General features: G+C 38.6%; 1 protein-coding gene across 7 annotated transcripts in view; it reads left to right on the forward strand.

Annotated features, from left to right (window-relative positions):
* SOX5 (SRY-box transcription factor 5) overlaps nucleotides 1-24,711 on the forward strand; it is an 898,547-nt gene extending 873,836 nt beyond the window's left edge. For all 7 annotated transcript variants that reach the window (XM_016197392.2, XM_087814757.1, XM_016197390.2 and 4 more), the window contains 4 exons: nucleotides 8,498-8,606; nucleotides 11,641-11,814; nucleotides 17,863-18,079; nucleotides 19,714-24,711. In XM_016197392.2, the coding sequence (XP_016052878.1) occupies nucleotides 8,498-8,606; nucleotides 11,641-11,814; nucleotides 17,863-18,079; nucleotides 19,714-20,017 (804 nt within the window). In that variant the 3' untranslated portion in view covers nucleotides 20,018-24,711. The remainder of the gene's footprint in view (nucleotides 1-8,497; nucleotides 8,607-11,640; nucleotides 11,815-17,862; nucleotides 18,080-19,713) is intronic.
* Nucleotides 24,712-25,137: the final 426 nt, after the last annotated feature.

Here is a 25,137-nt window from a genome sequence, read left to right on the forward strand (position 1 = left end):
CACGGCTCTGACGACTGGAACTGTCTCTTCATTTAAAGGCCTGAGCATATGCTTATGATACTATTCTTTCTTTTTTAAGTTTTATTGAATGTATTGGGGTGACATTGGTTAATGAAATTATGTAGGTTTCAGGTGTACAGTTCTATAATCCATCATCTGTACATTGTATTGTGTGTCCCCCACCCCAAGTCACGGCTCCTTCCATCACCATTTATTCCCCCTTTACCTTCCTTTACCTCCCCCACCCCCTTCCCTCTGGTACTCACCCTATAAAACAAGTTTGAAAACACTATGCCAAGAACCACTTGGATATTTTTAAGTTTCTATGGTAGATAGATAAAAGACTAGAAGAAGAATTAGCAATAGCTATGCCAAGGCAATAGGATTATAAATTTCCATATATGACCCCACATTTCTGATTTTTCTAAATTTTCCATAAGTAAAATAAGAATCACTTTTGTTGTTGGACTGGAGTTTTTATTTATCTCTAATATTAAAAGTGGCCTCTTAAGAACGGCCTTTCCTTCCCTTCTTCCTTGCTCCCTTCCTCACCCTGAAGATCAAACAAGAAACACTTGCTCATGAGTCCTGGGAGTAGCCACGGCTATTGACATTGCTTTTGTGCCTTTCACATTAAATTTCAGTCTTGTATATACTGCAATATAAGCAGAACAGTATGCTTATCTTTGTTTTAAAACTTAAAAAAAAACAAACCCTGAATTTTGAGAAAATGACAGCAATTCAAGTAGATCGGTTTTTAAACCAAGATCCTCTGGCTAGAATTGCAGCCTCCTTGCTAACGGACCACGCTGGGGAGGCTCGCAAAAGTCACCCCGTGCCTCTTGGATTAGCTCGTGCTCGGCATTGGTCACATGTATTATTTAGTGTATGCTTCTTGAATGTCACAAAAATCTCATTTAAGCAACCACCACCTCCACAATTTGCATATTTCCCCCAGTTCTTTATTTTTCCTGTTTCTGCTCCCTTTCTAGGCACCAGAGCCTTCACCTGAGAATGAGTTAGGAAGACAAAAGGATATGTTCAATATCATCTCTTTTGCTTCTCGCAGCAGCCCCAATAAAACATGAAATTTTAGCGTTCATTAATGTGAGATTTAAATATCTGTTCCAATCTACATTATTTCCCTCCCTTCCTCCAAAACTACCATGGAAAATGGAAAAGTGCACTGTAACCCTGATGTGCCTACTTCTGCTTGTCAGACCCAGAATTTCTGATCCAAACCACAACTCTTTAAAATAGTCCAATTATATTTCTTTAACTGAGGTAACTACTGGCTACTGAGGCTGCATATGTAAGAATGCTGACAGTTTTATAGTTTTTAATCCATGAAAAGGGAAAATTAAAGAGAATGATTCTCTACATTTCCGTAGCTCAGTAACTGAGTTACTCGTTGTTTATAGAACAGTTATTATCAGACAATATTCCAGTTTTGTGTTTGCATCTCAGCAGCCCTCCCGCCTGCCAGACATCCAGTGTAGGTTGTGAATTCTATTATTTGTCTCTGTTGACCCCCTGATTGTCTCCCATTAACCCGTCTGATTTGACTCAGTGTGCACAGTATCTATATCTGCCCTGGTCTGAAATAACAACTAAGTCATTTTTTAGACTGTGGTCGAATGCTGACCACATAAACAGACATTTCAAAACTCAGTACAAACATTTGAAAACTCAGGTTTTATTTTCCTTTCCTGCCTTCCGCTCTGCCACATGTACGCAACCTAAGCACCATCATGACAAATAAACAAGAGCCACTGTTTCCCCGTGATGGTACTCATGTCTACTTTCATTGTGAGTAATTTGTTTTCTGTGCATTGCACCCCCATGCTCAGGGACTTCTCCAGAGCAGTGGTTTTCTTGTTTAAGGACTAAAATCTAATTTTGAATTTGGGCCTATAACTGTGTGTTTTACAAAGTATCTAAATCTGTAAATCTGATCATTATTGGACAAACTCTTCATAAGATATATTTCAATAACCATATTTTTGGCATGTGTTTTTCATAATTTGAATAATCTTTCTTGAATTTAAAGAAATGATTATAGAATTCTCAATTATAAATGCAGTGCCTTTCAGCTTTGAAATTTAATTAATAACTTTTCAAGAAATTATCATTGTGAATAGAAAAAGTATGTATGGCTTTATACATTTGTCAAAATATTTAAATTTTGTTTTAGGGAGTCCAGTAAAGTAGGACCTAGAATTGCAGGTTTGTAGGAAAGTGAAAAGAACCTTTAATCTGACACTGAATTACCTCCTCAATATCTCTAAGATGCCAGGATCGAAGCCTCCGGGGAGGCGGCATCTTTTACATCCCGAGGCAGCCCATGCCACGGGGAGAGCGCGTCCTTCAGTGGTCTGCCGTCTCCCACCAGATAATTTACAGCCGGTGGTTGGTGTTCTCTCTCTCGACTGCATGTGGCCAAATTCTCTTTTTCACAAATACCAGGTCTTGATTGATTTTAAACAGGGAGGTTCTTAAGATATTTAAAGACAACTATTGTTAATCTCCTCTTCCCACTCCACTCCACGCTGTCTTTTGGGGTCCTGGGCAATTTCTCCATCATGATGACAGGGTATCGGTGGGAACAATACCTAAGGCTGAGCTAAGTCCAACACATAACGGCCACTCAGCTTCTCTGGTCTGCATTCCAATTTCTGTAGGAAAGAGAAACTGAGGTTATTATAACATTGCCTTTCTTTTTTTTAATATATCTTTATTGATTTCAGAGAGAGGAAGGGAGAGGGAGAGAGAGAGAAACATCAATGATGAGAGAGTCATTGATCGGGTGCCTCCTGCACGCCCCCGACTGGGGATCGAGCCCGCAACCCGGGCATGGGCCCTGACCGGGAATCGAACCCCAAAAGCCTGAATCCTAGGTCAATGCTGAACCGCTGAGCCATGCCCGGCAGGGCTAACATTGCTTTTCTTAATGAACCTATTCTAGCTTCTTGGTATCACCACATCCTCTACTAAGTGCTCTTAATCCTTAAAACAATCAGCTCTGTCTCTTCTGGAACATAACACTGTCATTGGCCCTCACATTTCTCTCTTCCATCATGAAAATCAAAATTAGTTACTGGTCATCAACTTTCTAATATTTCTCCCACTTTAAAGTCAATTCTTTAAAATCATAAATAGGGATTCAGTTTTATCCACAAGCCATTTTACTATCTTGGAAAGTTATTCATCTGGATTAAGACTCGAATTCATAGAAACTGTGTGTTTCCTTCAAAACCATTCCATCTCTCTTCTGTGTCATAAGACTTCCTAAGAAAACTTGATCGGCCAATACATTTCAGCTATATCAGATTACCTGATGAAACTAAGATTCAAAGAAATTTAGCTAGAATTACACTTGAAATATTTCATGAAGCTGGCTACCAAATTTCATAAGAAAATATTAGATGGTAGAATCACATTATGGCTTCTAATTCATGCTTTTCGCACTAGGAGAATCTAGTGGAATTTAAAAGGGGGAAAAATCAGGATTAGAGAAGACTGAATTTGTAGATGATTAGCCCAGAGGACACTTACAGACCTTTCCAACTATGTAGCTCCTATCCCCCTATGATTCTCTGATGGAGAAAATGAATGGAAAAATATTCCTAAGGAATACAAGATTTCAGAGGACCAAAGTGTCTGGGAATATCTTAATGGGTAAGTTAACATTTGACCAGAGTAAATTAGTGAAAGACTTCTGTGACTTGCATTATTGTTGATGTTGAAGGGAAGTATATGTATGTGTGTGTGAGAGAATGTGTGTATGTATTTGTATATAATTTATATACAATTTACAAGAAAGCCTTTTCATCAATTTGTGCTGTTAGATTATGTGGGTGGATGATTGTTTTTTAGAAAATGGTCATCTCCATAAGCAAGGGTGAAACCGAGAGGTGGAGGGGGTGGACACATGCACTGTTTCTTTGTATTTTACTTAAGCTAATGAAAAAATTTCCAACTAATAAATCGTTATGACATTATAAATAATCTTTCATCTTCTTTGGTGGTCTGTGAGATTCACATAAATGGAGGGTTAAAAACCCTTTTTGTTTCTTTGTTCTTCCCGTGTCATTAGTATAGAAGGAGACCATAAAAACAGTGTAGCCAAAAGGGGTTTAACTGTTCTGAGTCAACATTTGACAGTCACACTCTGTTCTGTCATTTCATGCATGTGCTTTTTATGAGTTTTATAGCTTGGTGAGCTTTATTTCAGGGATGTCCATTATGATAGCTGATCCACAGCCCATCTCTCCCTTTGTGTATGTGTGTCTGGTGGCGAGCAAAGCTCATCACTTCTACGAATCCCAATTTCAAGGAGCAATAGAGGAACCATCTACTCGTGAACTGTTTAATTCAGACTTAGGTAGCTAAGAAAATATCACCTCTTCTAAAGTATAGTTTGTGTGGGGTTTTTTTGACTTCTTTATTAAATATTAACAAAGAATGTGCATTTGAGCCACTACAAACAGTGAATTTTTAGTTGGTTTCTGTGTAAGTTGAGGTAATGGAATAGAAGTTTTCAATTTAAATATGTAGTAGACTTACATTATGAAGCTGTAAACCATCACACCTGAGCATCAAGTAGAAAATAAAACTTAAAAGATTCCTGATTGCCATACCCCTTATTTTCTAAATGGGTTATTATCTGTATTTACAAATGTGTCCTCTCCCATTAATCCCTGTGGCCTTTTGCCATTCAGGAGGTTCTTGGCTTAGGAAATACAGATCTTCACTGAACACCTCTAATCAACTCACTGACCGCGTTTCTTTAGATATTTAACGGCTTTCCTTGTTGACTCCACCAGAGCCTGGTGTCATGTGCAAACAATTCATGTGCTGTTTTCCATTCTGCAAGTCATTGGATAAACCACAGAACCCGAGACCAGCTGCCAAATTCCCTAAGTGAATATTAGCACATTAATAATAGTTCTTTGAATGTTGACTTTTAGAGTTATGCATTTGACCCCAAGAAGCTTTATAGTCTAAAACTTTCTTTTCTTCTGTAGACGAGATACAATTCATTTGGATCTTTGCACACGTCAACGTAGGATTATAAGATTTTTCAAGTGAAATCAGATTTACCTAATGTTTGCCACCTTAGTAAACTTACATAGTTTTGTAAAATTTGATTGGCCAGATAAGAATCATCTTGCCAAAGGAAATCTGGTTGTAATACAATTATTAGTTTTCACTCAAGAGAGAAAGCATACAGGCCATCTTATTTGGTTCTAACTTATATATCCTATTTCATTTTGACTACTTTTTAGCAATAAATCTGCTTGTGTTCTCTACTCCGAAATTACTCAGAGCAGTGTAGAATTTTGGCAAATATTTCTTTAAATGTGCCTGGGTTTTTTGTTTGTTTGTTTTATATTTAATAGGAAAAAAGGTAGCAAAGAGAAAGCCAACCACTCTTGTCAGTTTCAATATCGGTGCTTGAATAGTATTGAGAGGGCGGGAAAGTATAACTAGATTTGTGGTCCAGAACACTGATCTTAAAGTGGAGTGCTCCTTATTTGTACAAAATATTGATTAATGTGGTTTTTACTGGAGCCAGTTGGAACTGAGAATAAATTTGATAAAAATTGTCACCTGTGCCCATTGACATTGTTTTGTTTCCCCAAACTCGGTTTCTTTGGTGTTTCCTATTTTCTGCATCTTCCGATTTACCCCCTTCCTACCTGATATTTACTGCCCTCGTTTTGTTTCAGCTCCCTCTATTTAGAAAGAATTAATTTGACTATAAGACCTTTGAGACTAAAAATATGATCATTCTCAGTAATATTTGCAAACTTGAATAGAGGCCGTTGGAAAGGGGAATATTTAACCCAAGGAAGAGAATCCCAAAGGGCCGAGTGTTTGGACCCGGTTGTACGTCGGCAGCCCCCTGGGAGGGGCAGCGGGGTGTGGGTGGAAGGAGGGGGGCTCCTCCCCACGCACCGGCACTTGGCCTTGTAACGTTCGCCCGATGCGTTCCCCTACACACCGGGGTGGCTGGGCTTATGCTCTGAGAACTTACCTTAAATCAGTCTCATTCTTTTGGTGGTTCAGTCTATTATCTAGACTTCTATCCACATGTAGATTTATATCTACCTCTATACATAGAACTAAATATAAACTTTTGCTACAGGATTCATTTTTATATGGAATCACATAATAACTATGTACCAAATAAGCAACTATACTTTATATACCACATGCTGGCCGTATAACCACTTGGGTTTTGTTACACCCTTCTTACCTCAATTCTTTCATTGTCTTCTGAACTTATTGTCAGAGGCTCTAAAATGTGGCAGCGTCGCCGGTTACTCTGCATGCTGTTGTAAGGTGTTTTAACGAAGGGCACCCCACACATTCTCCAGCTCCTCCAGTCAGCTCTCATTTTCCCTGTTCACGTGTCTGAGAATTAGCTTAAATGACTACGCAAAGGGTCAAAAAATAGTGCATCCTACCATGTTAACGTCCCCTATCTCCCACTGACATCCTCTTGAGAAGTATTGTAAATTCCACTTTTGGGTAACTAATTGAGTCATTTTTTATACTATGTGCTTTAGAGGTGGATGATTAGAGGTTACTTATTGTAAAAACTGGTTCTAATGTTAGCCTCTTGGTAAGATGGCATAAGATCCAAACAGCTGACCTCAGAACCTTGAAGTCACTTAACATTTCATTTTTTATACTCTGATCAACTCCATTTTGCTCTCTCTTCTTGAAAGGCTTTACTTCAGAGTGGGAAACTCTCTAGAAAATCTGTAGCATAATTGTCCTCTACACTGTTAAATCAAAACCTGCGAGGTGATCCGTGCCTAGTACATTCCTCAGAGATAGCACAGGAGTCTCCATTGACCTGGGGACTATCATATCACGTTGATGGAATGTGTTGTTGTTTTTTAATGTAACTGTCTTCTACTTTAACAGCTCCACTTACTCTAACGAGAGTCTGTCAGGCTGGTGTCCTTGGTGCTCCTGAGCTGAGCTGATATATACAGCAGGCTCTCAGCAAAAGAAATCCAGAACATATAAAGCAGTTGAAAATACCACTTTTATACACAAAACAAATTGGGATAGGTTCAACATTTTAAAATTGATCATTTATTTCATTGTGGGTACTAGATAATCCTATAGAACTAAAGTTGATAGAACTATTCTATTCCCAGTTTCCCTACTGTATTTTATAGTGATTTACAATTTTAAAATATTTTTCTATTAAATCATATACATAATTTGACCAGTAGAGAACAGGGGTTCCAAGGCCACTAAATTAAGAGAAATTTTTATCTAGTATGTACAACTGTAAAACTGTCAGAGAGTGTATAGAGAGAAAGCATGTGCTGTATTAATTTCAATACCCTTTGGCTCTTGGTGAGACCATTACCTGGGCCCTTTGCCTATAATACAGCGATCTTAAGTAGTTGATTATTTCCTGTGAACATTTATTGCATCAATAGCTGTTCTGCAGTGTATGTGGTTCACTTGTTCAGTTCATGACTGTGTTCCTCAGAATACAAGGTGAATAACTGTAAAGAAACATGAGCAAATTTTATGAAATCCAACAGATGCTTTTCTTAAAACTGTTTTGGAACCACATCGTCCTCAGAGCAATGATGGAGAGTGCTAGAGAAAGTTGTAAACCTTCCACTGTATGCTTTTTCAGTTCTTAAACTCACCCAGTTAATTTGGAAGTGATTTAATATCTCTTGTGGTCCAGATTAAGTATTATATTTTTCTTGAAAATAATTTAGTTTGGAATGGCATGTTCTCCATGAATTCAAATCATGCACTGCATGCTTTTAAATTACTTGATTTCCTGGCAGATCTAATTTTGGTATATTTGTATCTCAAATAATTCGCCAACTCAATATTTTGGCTTAGCAATCCACACCAAACTGTGGTCCAACTAGCAGGCACTCACATTGAATGTACAGAGCCTTGACAAGCAATTAGCAATGAATATTTAAATGTCTTCATTACCCTTGCATGAGGAATGCAGATGGCATTTAAGGAGATGGCAACCAGAGGGCACTACTGTGAATTATGCTTCTATCAGTTGGTCAGCTGACTATTGGAAGACTTTCTCTGGGCCCAGGCCACTTCTACCCTTCTACTGTCTGTCTAAACATAAGGCAGGCATTTTACATGTTATAAAACAGGTCGCTTTCATGAAATTTCTATGTACATTTTGTGATTTGGGAAGGTTATCTCCAAGGATCCTAGCACTTATCTTTTCGGCACACCAAACCCAAGTGCCAAGATTGTAACGGGGATTCTAAGAACAAGAAAAGATGCTTAGAAAGTCCTGTCGATCATTTGCTCCAGTTACATAATGTGCTGGATGTGCAAAGGTGGATACATCGGTATCCCATCCCTCCAGAAGCTGATGTATTATCTATGGCCCAAGAAAAAATGTCTTTGTGTACTTATATTTCCGGATTGAACTCTCACTATAATTTTTTTTCTTTTCTTTTTTTTTTTTTAGGAAAAAACAACACTGGAGAGTCTGACTCAGCAACTGGCAGTGAAACAGAATGAAGAAGGGAAATTTAGCCATGCCATGATGGATTTCAATATGAGTGGAGATTCTGATGGTTTGTGAAAATTGTTCATATGTATTCCAATAGTGTGCAGAAACGTCTATTTAGTGTCAGTTATGACTGCTTAAAAATTTACAAGGCAGTCACCTCACACCTGATCATTACACTAGGAGCTCGCGCGTGCTGAGCGGTCCCTGTGTGCCACGCACTCCGCTGAGTGCTTTGCACCCACCGTCTCAGGAACCCCTGGCGCACCCGGTGGTAAGTGCTGTCGCAGATAAAGAGCCTGCCCTGAGGGCTCTGAGTCATTCCCCTAAGGTGACAGGGCAGCCAGTGCCAGAGGCAGGTCTTGGATTCAAGATGGAATGATTCCAAAGCTGTATTCAAATACTCTCAATCACCATCCTGTCTCTCTCTTCTCGATTTCTTTTTTGCTTTTGTTTTGTTTTGTTCTGTTTTGCTAATCCTCACTTGAAGGTATTTTTCCTGTTGATTTTCAGAGAGAGAGGAAGGGAGGGGAAGTGGAGAGAGAGAGAGAGAGAGAGAGAGAGAAACATCATTGTGGGAGACACGTTGATTGGTTGCCTCCCACGTGTGCCCCAAACTGGGGCTGGGCCTGGGGCTGGGGACCGAGCCTGCAACCCGCCTACAGGCCCTTGACCTGGAATCTAACCCGAGACCCTTTGGGGCGAGGGCCGACGCTCTAACCACTGAGCCACACCGCCCGTGGCTCACTTCCCTATTTCTTGTACTTGAAACAAACTTTCCAGAAATTTGTATCTATCAGCTCATTTGTCAAACCCTGACGAGAATACATGGCCCAGAGGACGTGTATAGGATGGTTTCTTGCCCTCGGGAACCTCCCCCCTTACACCGCCCGGGAGGCGTCCTGCCCACCTGGCCCCGCGGGGAGCGCAGCCGCCAGCCTCTCGCCGCCTCGCGCGCCTCGCTCGAGACTTCTGTCTGCATCACCTCGGACCACTCTCAACAGCCACGGCGGCCACTCATGCAGCGGATGCTCTGCTTTTAATAGCACAGCAAAGCGGGAAAAGCAAAAAGTGCTAGTCCTCTTCCACTGAGCCCATCTGGACACGTCTCTGCAGTGGCAGGTGACATATGCATCGTAAGGGCACTGGCCTCACACTGCTGCTCCTGCAGAGGAAGCTGCTGCACAGAGAAAAGACTGCACCAGGAAAACTGTACTTTAAGATAGAGCAGCTCACCTGACTCTCCCAAAATACACAAATGTCTACTTGTGCCTTGGGCCAATTCTGCTTTTAAGTCCAATTCTGCACTGGCCAAACTTGAGCATTTAACCAGATAATTCTGTCAAAACAATTTTATTCAATTGGATATCCAAGAAAAGTCTGTGCTTTTCTGGCCTATTCTACCCGAACATTTTTTCTATTTTCTCCTTTCCTGGGATAAGATCCCCTGGCCTGACTACATACAAAGAGCTTGTTTAACTCTGATGGAGCCACGTGACATTCAGTTTCTTGCTTCTGTTGCTGTCAGGTGTAAGAACAGGAAAAGGCAGATGTGCGAATGATCATTTGCTAGTTACAAGCCCACTTTAGAAAGATGTTGCCATATATTAGCACTCATTTTTGTCAATAAAAAAGCAATTACTGGTATAACACATTTCATAAATTTTAAGTTGCATTAGCATGATAAAATATACGCAAGATAATCAGCAATAAAACATCAAAATTCTGTTACTGTTGTTTGTTAAATTCAGTCATGCTTGTGTGCAAAATATTTCCCAGTCTTCATGAGACCGAAAAGCATATAATGAATGAGAGCTAATCAGAAACTCCAGTAAGAGATAGGCTGTGTTTTTTGGTTTGCTGCTATGGAGGCCTTCAAGTCTGGGTAATTTTGGTTGATTCCTAGTCCTTCAAATTAAGAAAGGAAGAGGAATATGAAGGAGGGGGGGAAATAATGCTTTTATCATTACGACATGCTCTAAAAATCCCAAATTATTTAAAAATTGTATGTGCTATCAATATACCTCTCTTCCATCTTTTGTAACGATAACCCTGGAAAACAACATCAGAGTGTCATGTGTTCTGCACTCTCTCTCTCTCGTGTGTGTGTGTGTGTGTGTGTGTGTGTGCGTGTGTGTGTGTTTCTTTTTGCCTAAATTCAAGCACCTCTGGAAGCTGTTTAATCTACCAAAGCTATTCTACGGTCTCATAAAGTCTAGAGGAGTGACTGCAGCTCCCTCAGTTTCCACTGTGACTCTTGGTTGTGTTTATCAACATGAGTCTTGCCGATTGGAATGTAAAATTCACTGGGTCTCTGGATAACTTCGGCAGAGATTAGGGGCAAAATTAAGGGAAATGAATATATCATTTTCTTCACCTTAAATATGTGGATGTTGACTTTTTAAGACACCATAGTAATGTAATATTTGTCTTTTTCCCTGCAATTATCAAATGTCCTTTGGGGAGCAGAATATCATTGCTGCATCAGCATATTTCACGCATTTATTATTAGCACATAATTGCAAAGAAAAGCCAGGCACATTGCAGAAGAATGTCTATATTGTGTTTTAACCTTTAAATTTTATATACAGCATTTTTATTTATATAACCTCAGAGAGGAAAAGTGCGTGAATACTTGACATATATGTTCTGATAATCCTTAGGTAGCAGAGACACGTACTTACCTGTACTCATCCAATCTGTTGAACATACTAGTGTTTTACAGTTTTTTGAGTTTCTTTGCCTATTTAATATTTTAATTACCCGCATGTATATTGATCTAATCCAACTATTCTCTTTCCAATTTGTATCAAAGATCACATATTCAAGTTTATTTTGTGCTCTTAAAAGTAAAAGGTGAAATATTCCACCATTGCAAGAAAAGGAAATATAAATGGGTTTAAAATACAAATACAACATTTGCCACCACAAGGCTTATCACAAAAACTTCACAAATAAGCATCTGTCTCAAGAACTAGAAGTACCATTTTCATATGTACTTTTTGTTTTCAGATATTTTAACAGTCCAAAAAACAGTAATGCAAGGAATAGAAATGTCAAAAGTTTTCACACTAATGTGAACCCATGTTTCCTATTTTTAGGAAGTGCTGGAGTCTCAGAATCAAGAATTTATAGAGAATCCAGGGGGCGTGGTAGCAATGAACCCCACATAAAGCGTCCAATGAATGCCTTCATGGTGTGGGCTAAAGACGAACGAAGGAAAATCCTTCAGGCCTTTCCTGACATGCACAACTCCAACATCAGCAAGATACTGGGTAAGAAAGGCGTCGAGGGTTAAGCGCTGTGTGGATTAAATGCACAGTTCTGTATTTCTGCGTTTGTCGAAAGATCCGGGGCTTGGAGGCCGGCCAGCTCATGTTATCTGCTTATCTAAAAATAAGCACCGTCACTGAACCTTTTCTTCTGATGGTAAAACAGCCCGTGTTTGTTGAGAAATGTGCCCAGTTACTGCAGCTCGTTTAGCTGAGTGTCTCTGTATTAATTGTTGTAATATTTTCTCTTCTTCAAAAATCTAGAAATATTTGTACTGAGACTAGGAAAAAAGTCTCTTTTTTATGGGGTATTAATAATCATTTTGATCTTTTAATGTTTTTTCTACTTCTCCTTCTTTTTCTCTTTTTTAACCTCTTTATATTTATATGTGACCTTTGGCCCACACTTAAAAACCCATCTGCAAAGGCAGCAAAAAATTCTGCTCCTGTTTTCTTTTAAATTTTATATATCAATTACAGTTTACATTCAACATTATTCTGTATTAGTTTCAGGTGTACAGCACAGTGGTCAGTCATACACTTCACAGAGTGGTCCCCCGATATTTCCAGCACCCACCTGGCCCCATACATAGTTATTACAATATTATTGACTACACTCCCTAGGCTGTACTTTATATCCCCATGACTGTTTCGTAACCAATCATTTATGCTCCTAATCCCTTTACCTTTTCATCCAGTCACTCAAACCCCACCCCTTAGAGGAAAGAAAATTATTTCATATGAGCCACTCAGTATTGGAATTGAGCATATTTATCTCTCCGTTTTCCACTGTGAAAGCCATCATGGGGGGGGTGGATTCGGGGTGGAGATGGTGTTTGTTCTAGGAGCACAGCTGAAAACCAGTTTACAGTGTCAGGACACAAGATGTCGAGAGTGCATTTCCCACGGCAGTTGTAGCTTCCAGCTGAACGGATAACAACGTACATATTCACCCTACACTTGGACACAAACACACAGGAAGATGGGCGAGAGGGTACTGACTGCAGAGACCTATTGTTGACCAGTTTAAGTCCCAGAAGAAAAGGAAGGGACGATTCCATTTCTCTTGTTTTGCATCATGACCACCATTATTGGCGTCACTATTATCATGTTCAAGTAGTGCAGTGGCCAGGTACTGGACAACCTAAGCAAATTTCCATTATTGACTCCCTGCCTTCTAACAGTAAACAATAAAAATAGAATAAGAGCAACTATCAACAACTCTTTTAGCTTTAACAAGTAAGTAACAAAATTTGACTATGTTGTTAAAACTTTATTAAAATCCATAATACACTTGGAATTATATGTAGTTAATGTAGTGTTCTTTCTGAGTCTTTACATTAAGAAAGTGATCATCTAAAAGCAGTTACTAAGCATACACATGTGTTTTCATGATCCCATAATCTCAGCAATGGTAATAGATGCCAACCAGTCCACAGCAAGCATCTGTACAGAAGCCAAACAAAAAATGGTAACCACTTAAACCTGTGTCTCAGTTTTCATCTAAAATGATTCTGAGATTTTTAAATGAACATTATTTTTATAAGGTTATGAAGCTTTAGGTATACCTAGAAAACATGAATAATTACGTATGAAAGTATATGTCCATGTATAATCAAAAAATGGAACCAATCAAAAGGACATGCACATTTTTTTGCATCTCTTACCATTTCTGATCTATTTTTCCTTTTTATGACTTTACCTTCCATATGGAATTTTTCATTCTTTAAAGATAATCATACCTGTTTTATTTGGAAAAACTATAGAAAAGAATAAAATACTTTATGTAAATTTCATATTTTAACATATCAGTCATTTTCAAATTAGAAATCTCAAAATCTCAAACTGTAAAAGTAAAACAAACTAAATACTAAGATTGTTGAAATTGTCTCTATATCACTCAAGTCATATGTCTGAGTACTAAAAATGATAATCGCTGATTAAAACTTTATCCTAAGTATAAGAGAAATGTCAGTTTTAATGATGTGAAATATTTTAGGAAATTTTAGCAAAAGCCTATATGGGAAAGGGATGACCAGCTAAAAGAATTCCTTTCTGGTTAAGAGGAAAGAATATTACACTAGCCATATGATTATCTTATAATAGACTACATGAAAGAGAGTGCTGCCTAATTTCAGACTTTTCCATGAAATTATATTAATTAAAGATATAGCAGGAAAAAGAAACACCGAGGTGTTGGGGACCTCAATATTTAGTCATAGTTTCAAATAAATAAGTGATCTTTAAATAGCCACGAGATTATTCTGAATGTCCCATTTCATGTACAAGTACAAAGAAAGCTTGGTGTTTTCCCTTTCCCTGATTGTTTTGGATAACAGCGTCCGACAGCATGCCGCTAATTCATTCTGCTTAAAACAGGCGCTTGAGCTGGGTTGACATTTTACGTAGTCTCTGGGGATGCTAGTTGACATTTTAAAGGGCTTCTAAGCATTTTATAATACCCTAAAATCTGGTTTTAATAAGCCATTCTGCTGAAATTGTTAACATAAGGAATCACCTTTTACTGTTTGGCACTAGATCAGGGAATGGGGGACATCTTTTTCCGATTAGATATACAGTAGTCGGAGTAAAATGTGCAAATTCATTACAGACCCCACGGAGATGACAACGTCGCTCAGCTCAAACTCGTCACTTGTATTGTGTTGCCAGATTTGGACAGGAAAAAAGCACTGCCAAGACTGTGTTTTTGGTTTTTTTTAACATCAAATATTTTTTATTGAATCTCCCTCTTTGTCATCAGTAGGAATGCCCAAATGTCCTTCTCTGTTTTTCATTGTAAAAGGCCGACCTTTTGATAAAGCAGGGGACTTACGCCCTGGGCATGGCCCAGGATGAGCGACCGGCCACACCCAAGTCAAGCAGACGTTTTCATATTCTTAGAAATATAGCAAGTGCTTTCCTGCCATTCTCATCTTGTGGGTTCCAGGGGTTCGTGTCACAGTCACATACAGTGGTTGTACCTGCAGAGCCATTGACACTGAAACCGAGCTCGTCATGTGGTTAACCCTGTTCAGAAGTTATTATTAAAAAAATAAAAATGGCACTTGCCACCAAGCTGAAACACTGTTCTGCCCTGTCATAAAATGGAAGAGTTAGGGAATTTACTCCACTCAGTGATGAAGCTATCTTTTTTAAAAAAATACACCAAGAATGAACTATCAGGAAGAAAAACTACAAAACCAATCCCATTTGCAATTGCAATGAAAAATTAAATATCTAGGAATAAATTTAACTCAGGAGATAAAAGACCTGTACTTAGAAAATTATTAAGCTATCTTAATTCTTAATTTTAAAAGAACTAGTAACTGATATGGCCATATTTTAAAATGTAGCTTCGGACTCAGTGATAATTCCAGAGAAAATATGTTATTAAATATCTAAATATTTTGTGATCCTGGGTCATGCCAGATTTAGAAGCCAACTTCTCTGAAAATGGATTCATCTTTAATTATAGAAAGATATAATTTTATCTATATATACATAAACATATATTTTTTTCTCTGAGTTTTAGCCATACCCAGCTTTCTTTAAGTTCCCCTACCCCCCTTCCTACTGCAAGGCCTGGGCCATTCCAGATCTTTCCTCCCTAGGATGCTCCTCTCCCTCTGCTACCTGTAGGAGTCATTCTGCAGCACAGCCTTCCTCACCCACAGAAGACTGATTCCACCTCCTTACCATATGTTCGTATAGCTTCCTGTACTTCCCTCAACTACAATTAAAATAATAAAATTTATAATTAACTGTTTAATATATTTCCTCTCCACTGCAAGAAGATAAGAGCCAAAGCAATTCACCACTGCATAGCCAGGAATTAATACAGCGTCAGGCACCTAGTGGGAAATCTAAACAGAGTGTTCACATACCAAGGCAGGTTCCTATGAGGCATAAGCAGTTCCTTCCTTAGAGAAGCGTATTCTTTTTGAGCTTATAGAACATTTAGACTTAGGAAAGAATCGCTGGCCAGTCCTGTTTGAACGAAAACCCTGAGCTTTCTGTCTTATGGGGTGATAACGGTAGCTAGTGACTTTTAAGTCAACCATTCTTGATCCATTTCACTGTATTCCTATAATTATTCAGTAAGTTATTTTGGTCAGCTCACTTTTTCACTCCTTGATATGAGGTCCAATATTCTGGCAAACTGTACATACTTGTAAGAAACTCCACACAAATAACTGATCCAGTTCAATAGTATTATGGCTTTATCCGCATGTGTATTTGCCATGAGAAGAACATAATGGTTTTCAAGTACTTCTAGAGCATAGTGTTGGGCAATAAGGAATTTGAGACTATGCCTACAACTGACACCACTGGACACTGCTAATAAAATACGTTTGATAAAAGAATAGAAAAATAAGCTCTATTATTTGAACCATACCCTGGGTTTTTGCTGTAAATAGGATAAAATCATATTGGCCGTCTAGATTGGAAAAATTAGTTTATAGATCTTTGTAATACCTGTGTGGATATACCCACCCAGCCAACATCTGGAACGTTCCAATAGGAAACATTGCAGCACACTTTCTAAGGGAAGAGCTACTGTCCCTTCCACGGCATCCCTTTAATACATATCACAGCCCACGCTGAGGGATTCTCCACAAGAACTGTTCATCTGGAGCTATTTGCATTTGAGATATGGAGGTACGTCTGAGTAAGGAACCCATTTGAAACCTGTTAAGACCTTGCTTAGATGACTCTGGAAGGCAGGTGGAAGCAGCAGTGCTGTACGTATTTGGTAGGGATCTCCTAACTTCTGTTATCTGGATCTTCCTGCATTTGGGTAGGATTGAGCTGGATTCTTGCAGATAAACACACTCCATCTGCAAGTAGACAGATTTTTTTCACATGCTCAATAAAAAATAAACATTATTACTATGACTTCTTTTAGTGCTACACATAGCCATACTGATAGAATCTAAGCTTTAAATCGTATCTATATTGAGAATTAGCATAACCTATTTGTAACTGAGCTTTAATACTTGTTTTTGCAATCCTAGTTGAATCCAAACCAAAATTAAAAGTGAAGAGAAGAGGGAAATCAATTTGAGTTAACATTACATACTATATCACAGGAAGTGACATTACTATATATTATTGAAAGTGTTTTGTTAAAAGTCTTACACACTTGTTCATGTAATTCTGACCTCTGCTACATCATATATAGTAGGTGGGTATAGGTATGTAAAGACATACATTGTAGCACACTTTCAATTCCATCAAACCTGATTTTGAGCCAGAAATCTGCAGTTTAATAGTTGTGTGACTTTGCGTAAGTGACTTCATCTATTTGAACTTCCATTTCCCAATCTATAGAAACAGGTGTAAATGCTGTCTATCTTACAGGATTATGGTGAAAGGTAAAAATCAGACAATTTATGTGAAATTTTAGCACAGTACCTAGCACACAGCAGACAGTGCCTGTTCATTAATATAATATTTTACCATTAAAATTTCAATGAAATGAATTTTTATGCTGTAATTATTCTTGTAAATATTCTTAAACATTTTGGGAGCATAAAAATTATATGTAATAAGCATTAGAAACCTTTGTAGTGAGTCATGGACCCCACATAAAAATACTCAAAACTAGATAATTAACCTCAGATTCAAAATATGTAATGAGTTTTTGCATAACTGTTCAGTCCACACTTAAATTGTATCATGGCCTAATGCAGAAATGAAAGATATATCCATTAAATTACCTGTGAGCTAATTTAATGATTATATCCATTAAATTACCTGTGAGTACATGCCAGACAAGTTTGGCTAAATTGTTAATTCGTGCCAGAAAAAATACTTCTGTTGCCTAGTGTTTGTACCGTTGGGTGCACAGTTTCTTTGAGGGCAGAACCGCCAACACCTCCTTCCTGGTGGAATCTCACCTCTTGGGTCAAAGCTCAAGAAACAAAAACATTATTATGGATGTCTGGGTTTGGCCGGCATCTTTCCTTGAGCTTTTCTCGTTCTCAGGCGTATCTTTCCAGGCTCCCCGGCAGCTGTGCAAACTGGCCCCTGACCTTCCTCTCCTCGCAGGGTCCCGCTGGAAAGCTATGACGAACCTCGAGAAGCAGCCATACTACGAGGAGCAGGCCCGCCTCAGCAAGCAGCACCTGGAGAAGTACCCCGACTACAAGTACAAGCCCAGGCCCAAGCGCACCTGCCTGGTGGACGGCAAGAAGCTGCGCATCGGCGAGTACAAGGCCATCATGCGCAACCGGCGGCAGGAGATGCGGCAGTACTTCAACGTGGGGTAGGCCTCCCGCCCGCGGCTGCCGGGGGCGCCCTGCCACCCCGAACGGCATGGCGAGCGGATGTGTTTAGCTGCGAAAAAGCAGGACTTTGAAAAAGGACCCGAGCGTAGTGTATTTTCAGAGTCTAAACTCTCCCCTGCACGGTCCTGCAGGAGGATCCGCTCATGGGACTTCACCCCCAGCTCCTAGAACGGCAGCTCTCATGGGAGCTCGGTTAATGGCTGGCTTGAAAATCCAATAGCTGAACGTAGATTATTTTCAAGTTTCTTATTGAAAACTTAGAAGTATCACTGACTCTTTTCCTCGTGGGCTTTCATTACCCACAAAGGCTTCACAGAGATAAATGCCACCGTGACTGGCAATCTGGGTGAGAGAATCCAGCATACAAATGATTTCCAAAGAAGGAAACACTGGTTTCTGGGTAGAGAGGGGGGTTTCTGGGTTATCGAGGCACATCTGGCCTTAGGAGAGCACACAAGGTAGGGACTCTGTTCGGGGCACAACCAGGTGTGAATGGGAAAGTTCTCTTCTGAAATGAGAACGCAGCTCCAGGGGTGTTTTACCTGCTTCCTACAGCAATGCTGTGACCACCCCATAATATGCTGCTTACAACTGCATCGCTTCTGCAGAATTTTCTCAAAGACCACAGAAATAAAGTTGCTCATATTTGGAACAGAAGTTAGTAAGATCCCAAGAGATTTTCAGAATCAATACTGTTATGAAAATGGTCAGAGGCTACCTTAGAAAAAACCTTTTCAAATCTGCCCTGTCCCCTCCATTCCCTTGAAAGGGTCATCCTGCTCTGTCTGGGGGTCTATGATTTATTTATATGCCAGTGCGTGGTTCTGCTCAAAGGTGAGAATGAAACCCAGTACATCATGGGGAAGTAGTAAACATATGAACATATGAATGAATGAAAGGATGCATGAATGAACACCATTTATTAATCCCTTCCTACCAGGACCAGCTACATAATTTGTGGATCCCAGTGCAACATGAAAATATAGGGTCCCTGTTAAAAAGTTATTAAGAATTTCAAGACTGTGCCAATAGACATTTAAGACAAGTGTAAGATCTTTCTAAGCCCTGAGGCCTGTGCAGTTTCAGAGATTGTCCACCCATAGGACTGGCCCTGTTTCCTACCCCCCCTAAAACTATGTCAGGAACTAGGTGGACAGTGACATTATTCAGTTCTGGTGAGTTCTGGGCAGTAAGATTTTATTTTCAGAGCTCTAATATGTTAGGATTTTTCCGTTAAAATTGAATTATAATCCTTTTTTACAAATGTTTCCTGCATGCTGTAATGAAGGAAGGATGAACTCGGGGTCCAGGACTTGGGTTGCTTTGCTTAATTTTTCTGCACCTCACCTCAATTTTTTCATAAAATAGAATAGTTACAAAACAGAATTGTTTTAAGAATCCAGTGGGTAACACATATGTCTTGTAATCTATAAAGCACTACACAGAAGTAAGGCATTGGAATCAAAGTGGGATACAATTTTGTAAATGTTGGGTGATAAGGTGATAATCCCTGCCTTCGAGCTGGGCAAACTGAGCAAATCAATTCTATAGCAAGGCCTGCACCTAACTACTCACTCACGGCGGTCTCTCTCCGGGCCTCTCTCCCTGACAGGCAACAAGCACAGATCCCCATCGCCACTGCCGGTGTCGTGTACCCTGGAGCCATCGCCATGGCGGGGATGCCCTCCCCTCACCTGCCCTCGGAGCACTCGAGCGTGTCCAGCAGCCCGGAGCCTGGGATGCCTGTCATCCAGAGCACTTACGGCGTAAAAGGAGAGGAGCCGCATATCAAAGAAGAGATACAGGCCGAGGACATCAACGGAGAAATTTACGATGAGTTCGATGAGGAAGAAGACGACCCCGATGTAGATTATGGGAGTGACAGTGAAAACCATATTGCAGGACAAGCCAACTGATAAGGACCAAAAGACTGCTGCGACCGTAGGACTTAAAGAAGCCCTAGCTGGTTCGTCCTTACCAGTGGCCAAGCACATTAACTTTCTCATACACTGACTGTTACTTTAACTGTTAGTCTTAAATAGTTGGGACATCAGCTGACTAATAGACCTCAGCCTCAAAAGGCTTGGAAAGGAAAAACAAAAAAAAAATTCAACAAGCAAACAACAATATCAACAACAAGAGATTGAAATAAGCTATGGGTAAAATAATGCCAGTAATTCAGCTGCTACATCCAAGCACTGAAGTCTTACCCGTCAACTTTTTTTTTTTAAATAAACTTTATGGCTGTTTGTTCTACAATGTTCTAGAAATTCTCACTCAGGTACACAGTGCCAACAAGTGGCTTGTGAATGTGTTTTGTTGTTTTGTGCTACAATTTTTAAAAAGAAATAAGTTTCGTTTTGTTTTAGGGGTTTTCTGGGGGTTTTCCTTTTCCTTCCCTCCTTCCTTATCTTTTTTTTTTTTTCTTTTCTTCGTTTTTTGGGTGTTTTTGTTTTTGTAATGCACCTGACAGATAAAAGAAAGATGAATTTCTCTTGACTTCTCTCCACCTTCTCCATCTCTATACTTTATAGATGGAAGTCTGTGCATGGGGGGGAAGAGGGAAAAAGAGCCTGTTTTTAACTTCCTTACTATCCATCACAAAAATGAGCAATTATTTTCTTTAGAGGACTTTATCTAGCACACCGCACTACATCTTTGAGCAAGTGCCAAATTTGTACTGAAGTGTTGACCCAATTCATTTCTTTCCTTTTCTTTTTCCTGTTCCTTCTTAAGTTAGGACAGTGTTATATCTTAGACAATCCCTTGAAAAACCTGAAATACCAGCAGCTGGTGAGATTTGACTTTTTTTTTTTTTAATGGAAACTGTAGGTGCTGTTCTCAGGTGAAAAAAGAGAGAGAGAGAGACATAAGAAATTTAGAGAAAAATATTTTCTGATCTTGGATTTTTGTGTGTATGTATGTGTGTGATTATGGTACTAATAGGAATGACGTTGGACCATTGTGAGTTAAACCCACGCCTGGGGATGAAATCCCACCATCCTCCTAAGTGACTGGTCTGGAAGCAACCTTGACCTTGACTTTGCACTTCAAATGACAACTTAACCAATATAGGGCTCAGAAATTATATTTTTAAATTTCTAATAGGATTATTATTGGATGAATCAGGTGGCCCTGTGTAACAGACGTGTGCATGTGTAATATGGAAGCTACTAGCAAACTGCTCCCAGATGTCCCTTCTCCCTGCTCAGTTGGTTTCACTAACGTTTGCTACTTAATGATTTCTGTTTGTTTTCCCTGTTGATAACTTCAAGCAGAACAATTGTTTTCCTTGAATACATTTGCCCATTTTCCAGAAACAAAGAATTAGCTTCTTTCTTCAAAATCCCATCCTTTCCTGATGAGGAAATGGAACTGATGATTTTTACAAGGGTATTTTTCATCTCTCCATTAAATGAGGTGGAGGCCATTTGCCTTTCAGAATTGTGGGCCACGTGCATCTCATGCCAAACGCAGGATTTGATTAAAGGCCATCGCAGCCCAACACAATGGAGCCCGGCTGAACCCGGCGATCCCCGCCACTGCGCATCCCTTGCTGTCAGAGGAAGCCACTGGAGTCCAAGTGTAGGTTCCAGCGGAGCGTGTGCATAGAGCAACAACGGATGGTGACGGGACTGCTTATTTAGATGTTGCCAGCCAAGTGCTAAGGCAGTTGGGCCTGTACAAATAAATGCAAACTCACTGAAAGTCAGCTGCCACCGCTGGTGCAGAGGATCAGATAGTAAATACTCCAACCAGTAGTTTGGAAGTGCTGTGATTTTAACTCCAGTCATCACTTCCCTATCCCATTTCCCCCCACCCCAAACCCGACCCTAAAATTTGATTTTTACATATAAATAAGAAAAAAAATTCCTTTTTATTTTTCTCTCTCTCAAAAGACTTGCTCTGGGGTTTTTGCTTGGAGGAGCTGATCATATCCTGCATGTCAGAGATTTTGTTTTGTTTGTTTTACTGTTTGTTTTTGATGACTGTATTTTCATTTGAACTGCCTCTTTTTGCTAGTGTTGTAATAATGATGATGATGAAATAATAATAATAATAGTAATAATAATAATAATGGTCAGCTGTTCCCAGATTAGTAAGTTATGTATAATTTATTTCTCCCTTTCTATTTTATTCTGCTCTGATTTGGAAGTGCAGCCAATAAGCTGTTAGATATTTAAAATGAATTTTCACACACACACACACACACACACACACACATTTACCCAGATAATGTTACTGCTCCTTCCATAAGTTTTCTCCTGTTAAAAAATCTGGCCCCAATAATGTCAAGTTCTGGTGTTTAATACAAAGGAGTGAATTAGTAGGAGGGTCGTGTTCAATCTTAATTAACTTACGCTCTCATCAGTCATTTCAGTTATTTTACTGCCACAGTCATCTAGAGCCAACTTTTTTGTTTCTGTTTTTGTTTGTTTCATTTTGTTTCTAAGCACTCTGGATAAGAAAAAAAATAGACACTTGTTTTTATATCGTTATTATGTACAAATGTGAAAACAGATTTTTAAAAATTTGTTCTCTGTCTTCATTAAGAAATTTTCTCTGATTTATGTGGGTTCACCTCTCACGTTTGCTGGATACTTATTTTACTCCATGTTATAAAAAATACTTGGTTTTCATTTCATGACTTTGGGCTACAAGAATACTTTGTTTTAGCTCCAGGTAGATGCCACTTGAGGGCATTCGTGGCTGAAACCATACTAACGCACATACCAGGACATTGACAAGACACTTCTGTTTGGTCTTCTTTGTATGTTTTTTATTTTGTTTTAGTTAAAAGGGAAAACAAAATTGTTAATAGTGACCTTTAACTGCTGAAATTTAGAAGTTAATTTTGTTTAGTTAAATTTATGTCACAGGGACTAAACTGTGCATGACTAACAAAAAGCAAGTTCGTGGCCCTGCACTATATTCTCTTGTTCTGACATCTAACTCACTGGTGTTACGATTTCTTTGCCTTAGTTTTCCCCGAAAGAAACAAAAAAATTAGATTAATGTTTAAAGTACTTTGAAGTCATTTGATAAAGGTGCTATGAATAGCAACATACTGTGTTAACAGGTTGCCTTTTTGGCATTTGATTGGTTTATAATTTTTGTAAAGGATCCTAAAACCTTGTATTCTTTTTCTGTGCCCCATGATGACCAAGAAAGGTGAGGTGAAAGAAATGAAAGTAAGCTCAAACGAAGATGAACATAATCTCCCTCCTCTCTCCTTTCTTTCCCTACCTCTCCATTCACCCGTCTCTGTCTCCCCCCAACACACACACACACACACACTCACCCTAGTACTCACTCACCCTAGTACTGAGGAGTGATCCTGCCAAAATGCTTTTTTATGCTGTTGTAATCAGTTCCTCTAAAAATAGTCATGTTTTAATATGAATCTAAGAGAACATTACTGGACAAAAACAAGTTTAAGTTGCTCATTTGTAAGTTACTAATAATTCAGCTGGTTACTACAATTGGATAAAATACAAAAGTATCCTTCAGTACACTTATCCCTAAATTAGTTCAGTCCATTTTTAACATTTATTTGGCATCTGCGGGTAAGAGTTAACCCTGTATAAAATCTGCCCCCAAAGAACATATTGAAACCAAATCCTCTTACAAGGAGCAAGTATAAGAGAGTTTTCTTTGATGAAATTATTTCATAGATTTGATTTCTACAGTAGGCTTTTACCTGAATTTGTTTAAAGATAGTTATCTTTAAGTATTTCATGGTCCAATTTCAGATATTTTCTTAATCCATAAGTAGTTACTATTCCCAGAAGAAACCTCTTATATCACATTTAAAGCATCAGAAATAATTACATTTTCAAGCATTCTAATAGGTAAATTATTGAATTGTAATAAACAACTGTATATTTACAAGCAGGTTTATAAAATATTTGTTTATCAAGTTAAGAGTAAAATAAAAATTATGGGGTCTGCAAGGAAAAATATGAAGCCCACTAAAAGTGGTTCAGATAGCTCTTTGTCTTATAGGGCATAGGTTTTTGTTTAGACAGGCTTTTACAGTATTTAATTTTAAAGTTTCCTATAACTCTCAGTTTCCCAGGTCTAAGATGATGTTGTGTTGAGTTTTCTACTGATTGATTCCTGTCCTCCCCAGTGTTTCTGTCACTGGTTCACTAAAACAGTATTTATATAGCTCCACTGGCTCTAAAGCTCTTAGTCCTTCTAACATTTTGGATTTTATGAGTAAAAATGGTAAAAAAAAAAAAAAAAAAAAGTAGAAAAGAGACAATCAAATGCCTGGAGCTTAAAACAAAGTATGTGCAACCTACCATCTCACTTGAAATTTAATAAAATAAATAATTATGTAAATATAACATAGAGTTATAGATTTATATTTTGTTCATAACACATAGTGTAATATAAGTTGTATATTTTCATGTTTTTGGTTTTATGTTATCATTCATGCCACAATAAAAATAAAACAGGAGTTTATGTACTCTTAAAAAAAAAAGATGTGGGTTGCCACCAACCTGTTTTTGTTTTGTTTCTGTTTTTTTTGTTTTTGCATTCTTTTTTCAGTATTACTGCCATGCAAGGCACCAATAAAAACAGCAAATGTGTTCTTTACCTATTATACTGTGTTTCTTTTCACAATTATTGTTATGAAGAGGGAATTAGTTTCATTATGAAAAGATCAAACGTATCGAAAATCCTTTTGTTTTCAACATAACTAACCCCACTTCCTGAAGTTGACTTTGAACAGAAAACTAAGGGTTTAATTCTTAAAGGTGGACATTCTGAGAAGGAGATGGACAGGCAGATAGCTTCACTATAATGTCAAAAGATACCCCTCGGATTTATATAATCGAGCCTAATACACTTAAAAATCCTACGGCTGGCAGCACCCTTATTGGTGTTTTCCCAAGCTTGACACTATTATTGAGGTGAGTTTTCTATACTTCAGAGTTGTCTTTCATCCTGTTGTTTGTATAGAAAAAAAAAAAAAATCTAAATTTCAGGTTATGAACTTACTAATAAGTATAATGTTCAACTTGCT

Source organism: Miniopterus natalensis, chromosome 2, assembly GCF_054644295.1.
Source record: "Miniopterus natalensis isolate mMinNat1 chromosome 2, mMinNat1.hap1, whole genome shotgun sequence".
NCBI classification, from domain to species: domain Eukaryota; kingdom Metazoa; phylum Chordata; class Mammalia; order Chiroptera; family Miniopteridae; genus Miniopterus; species Miniopterus natalensis.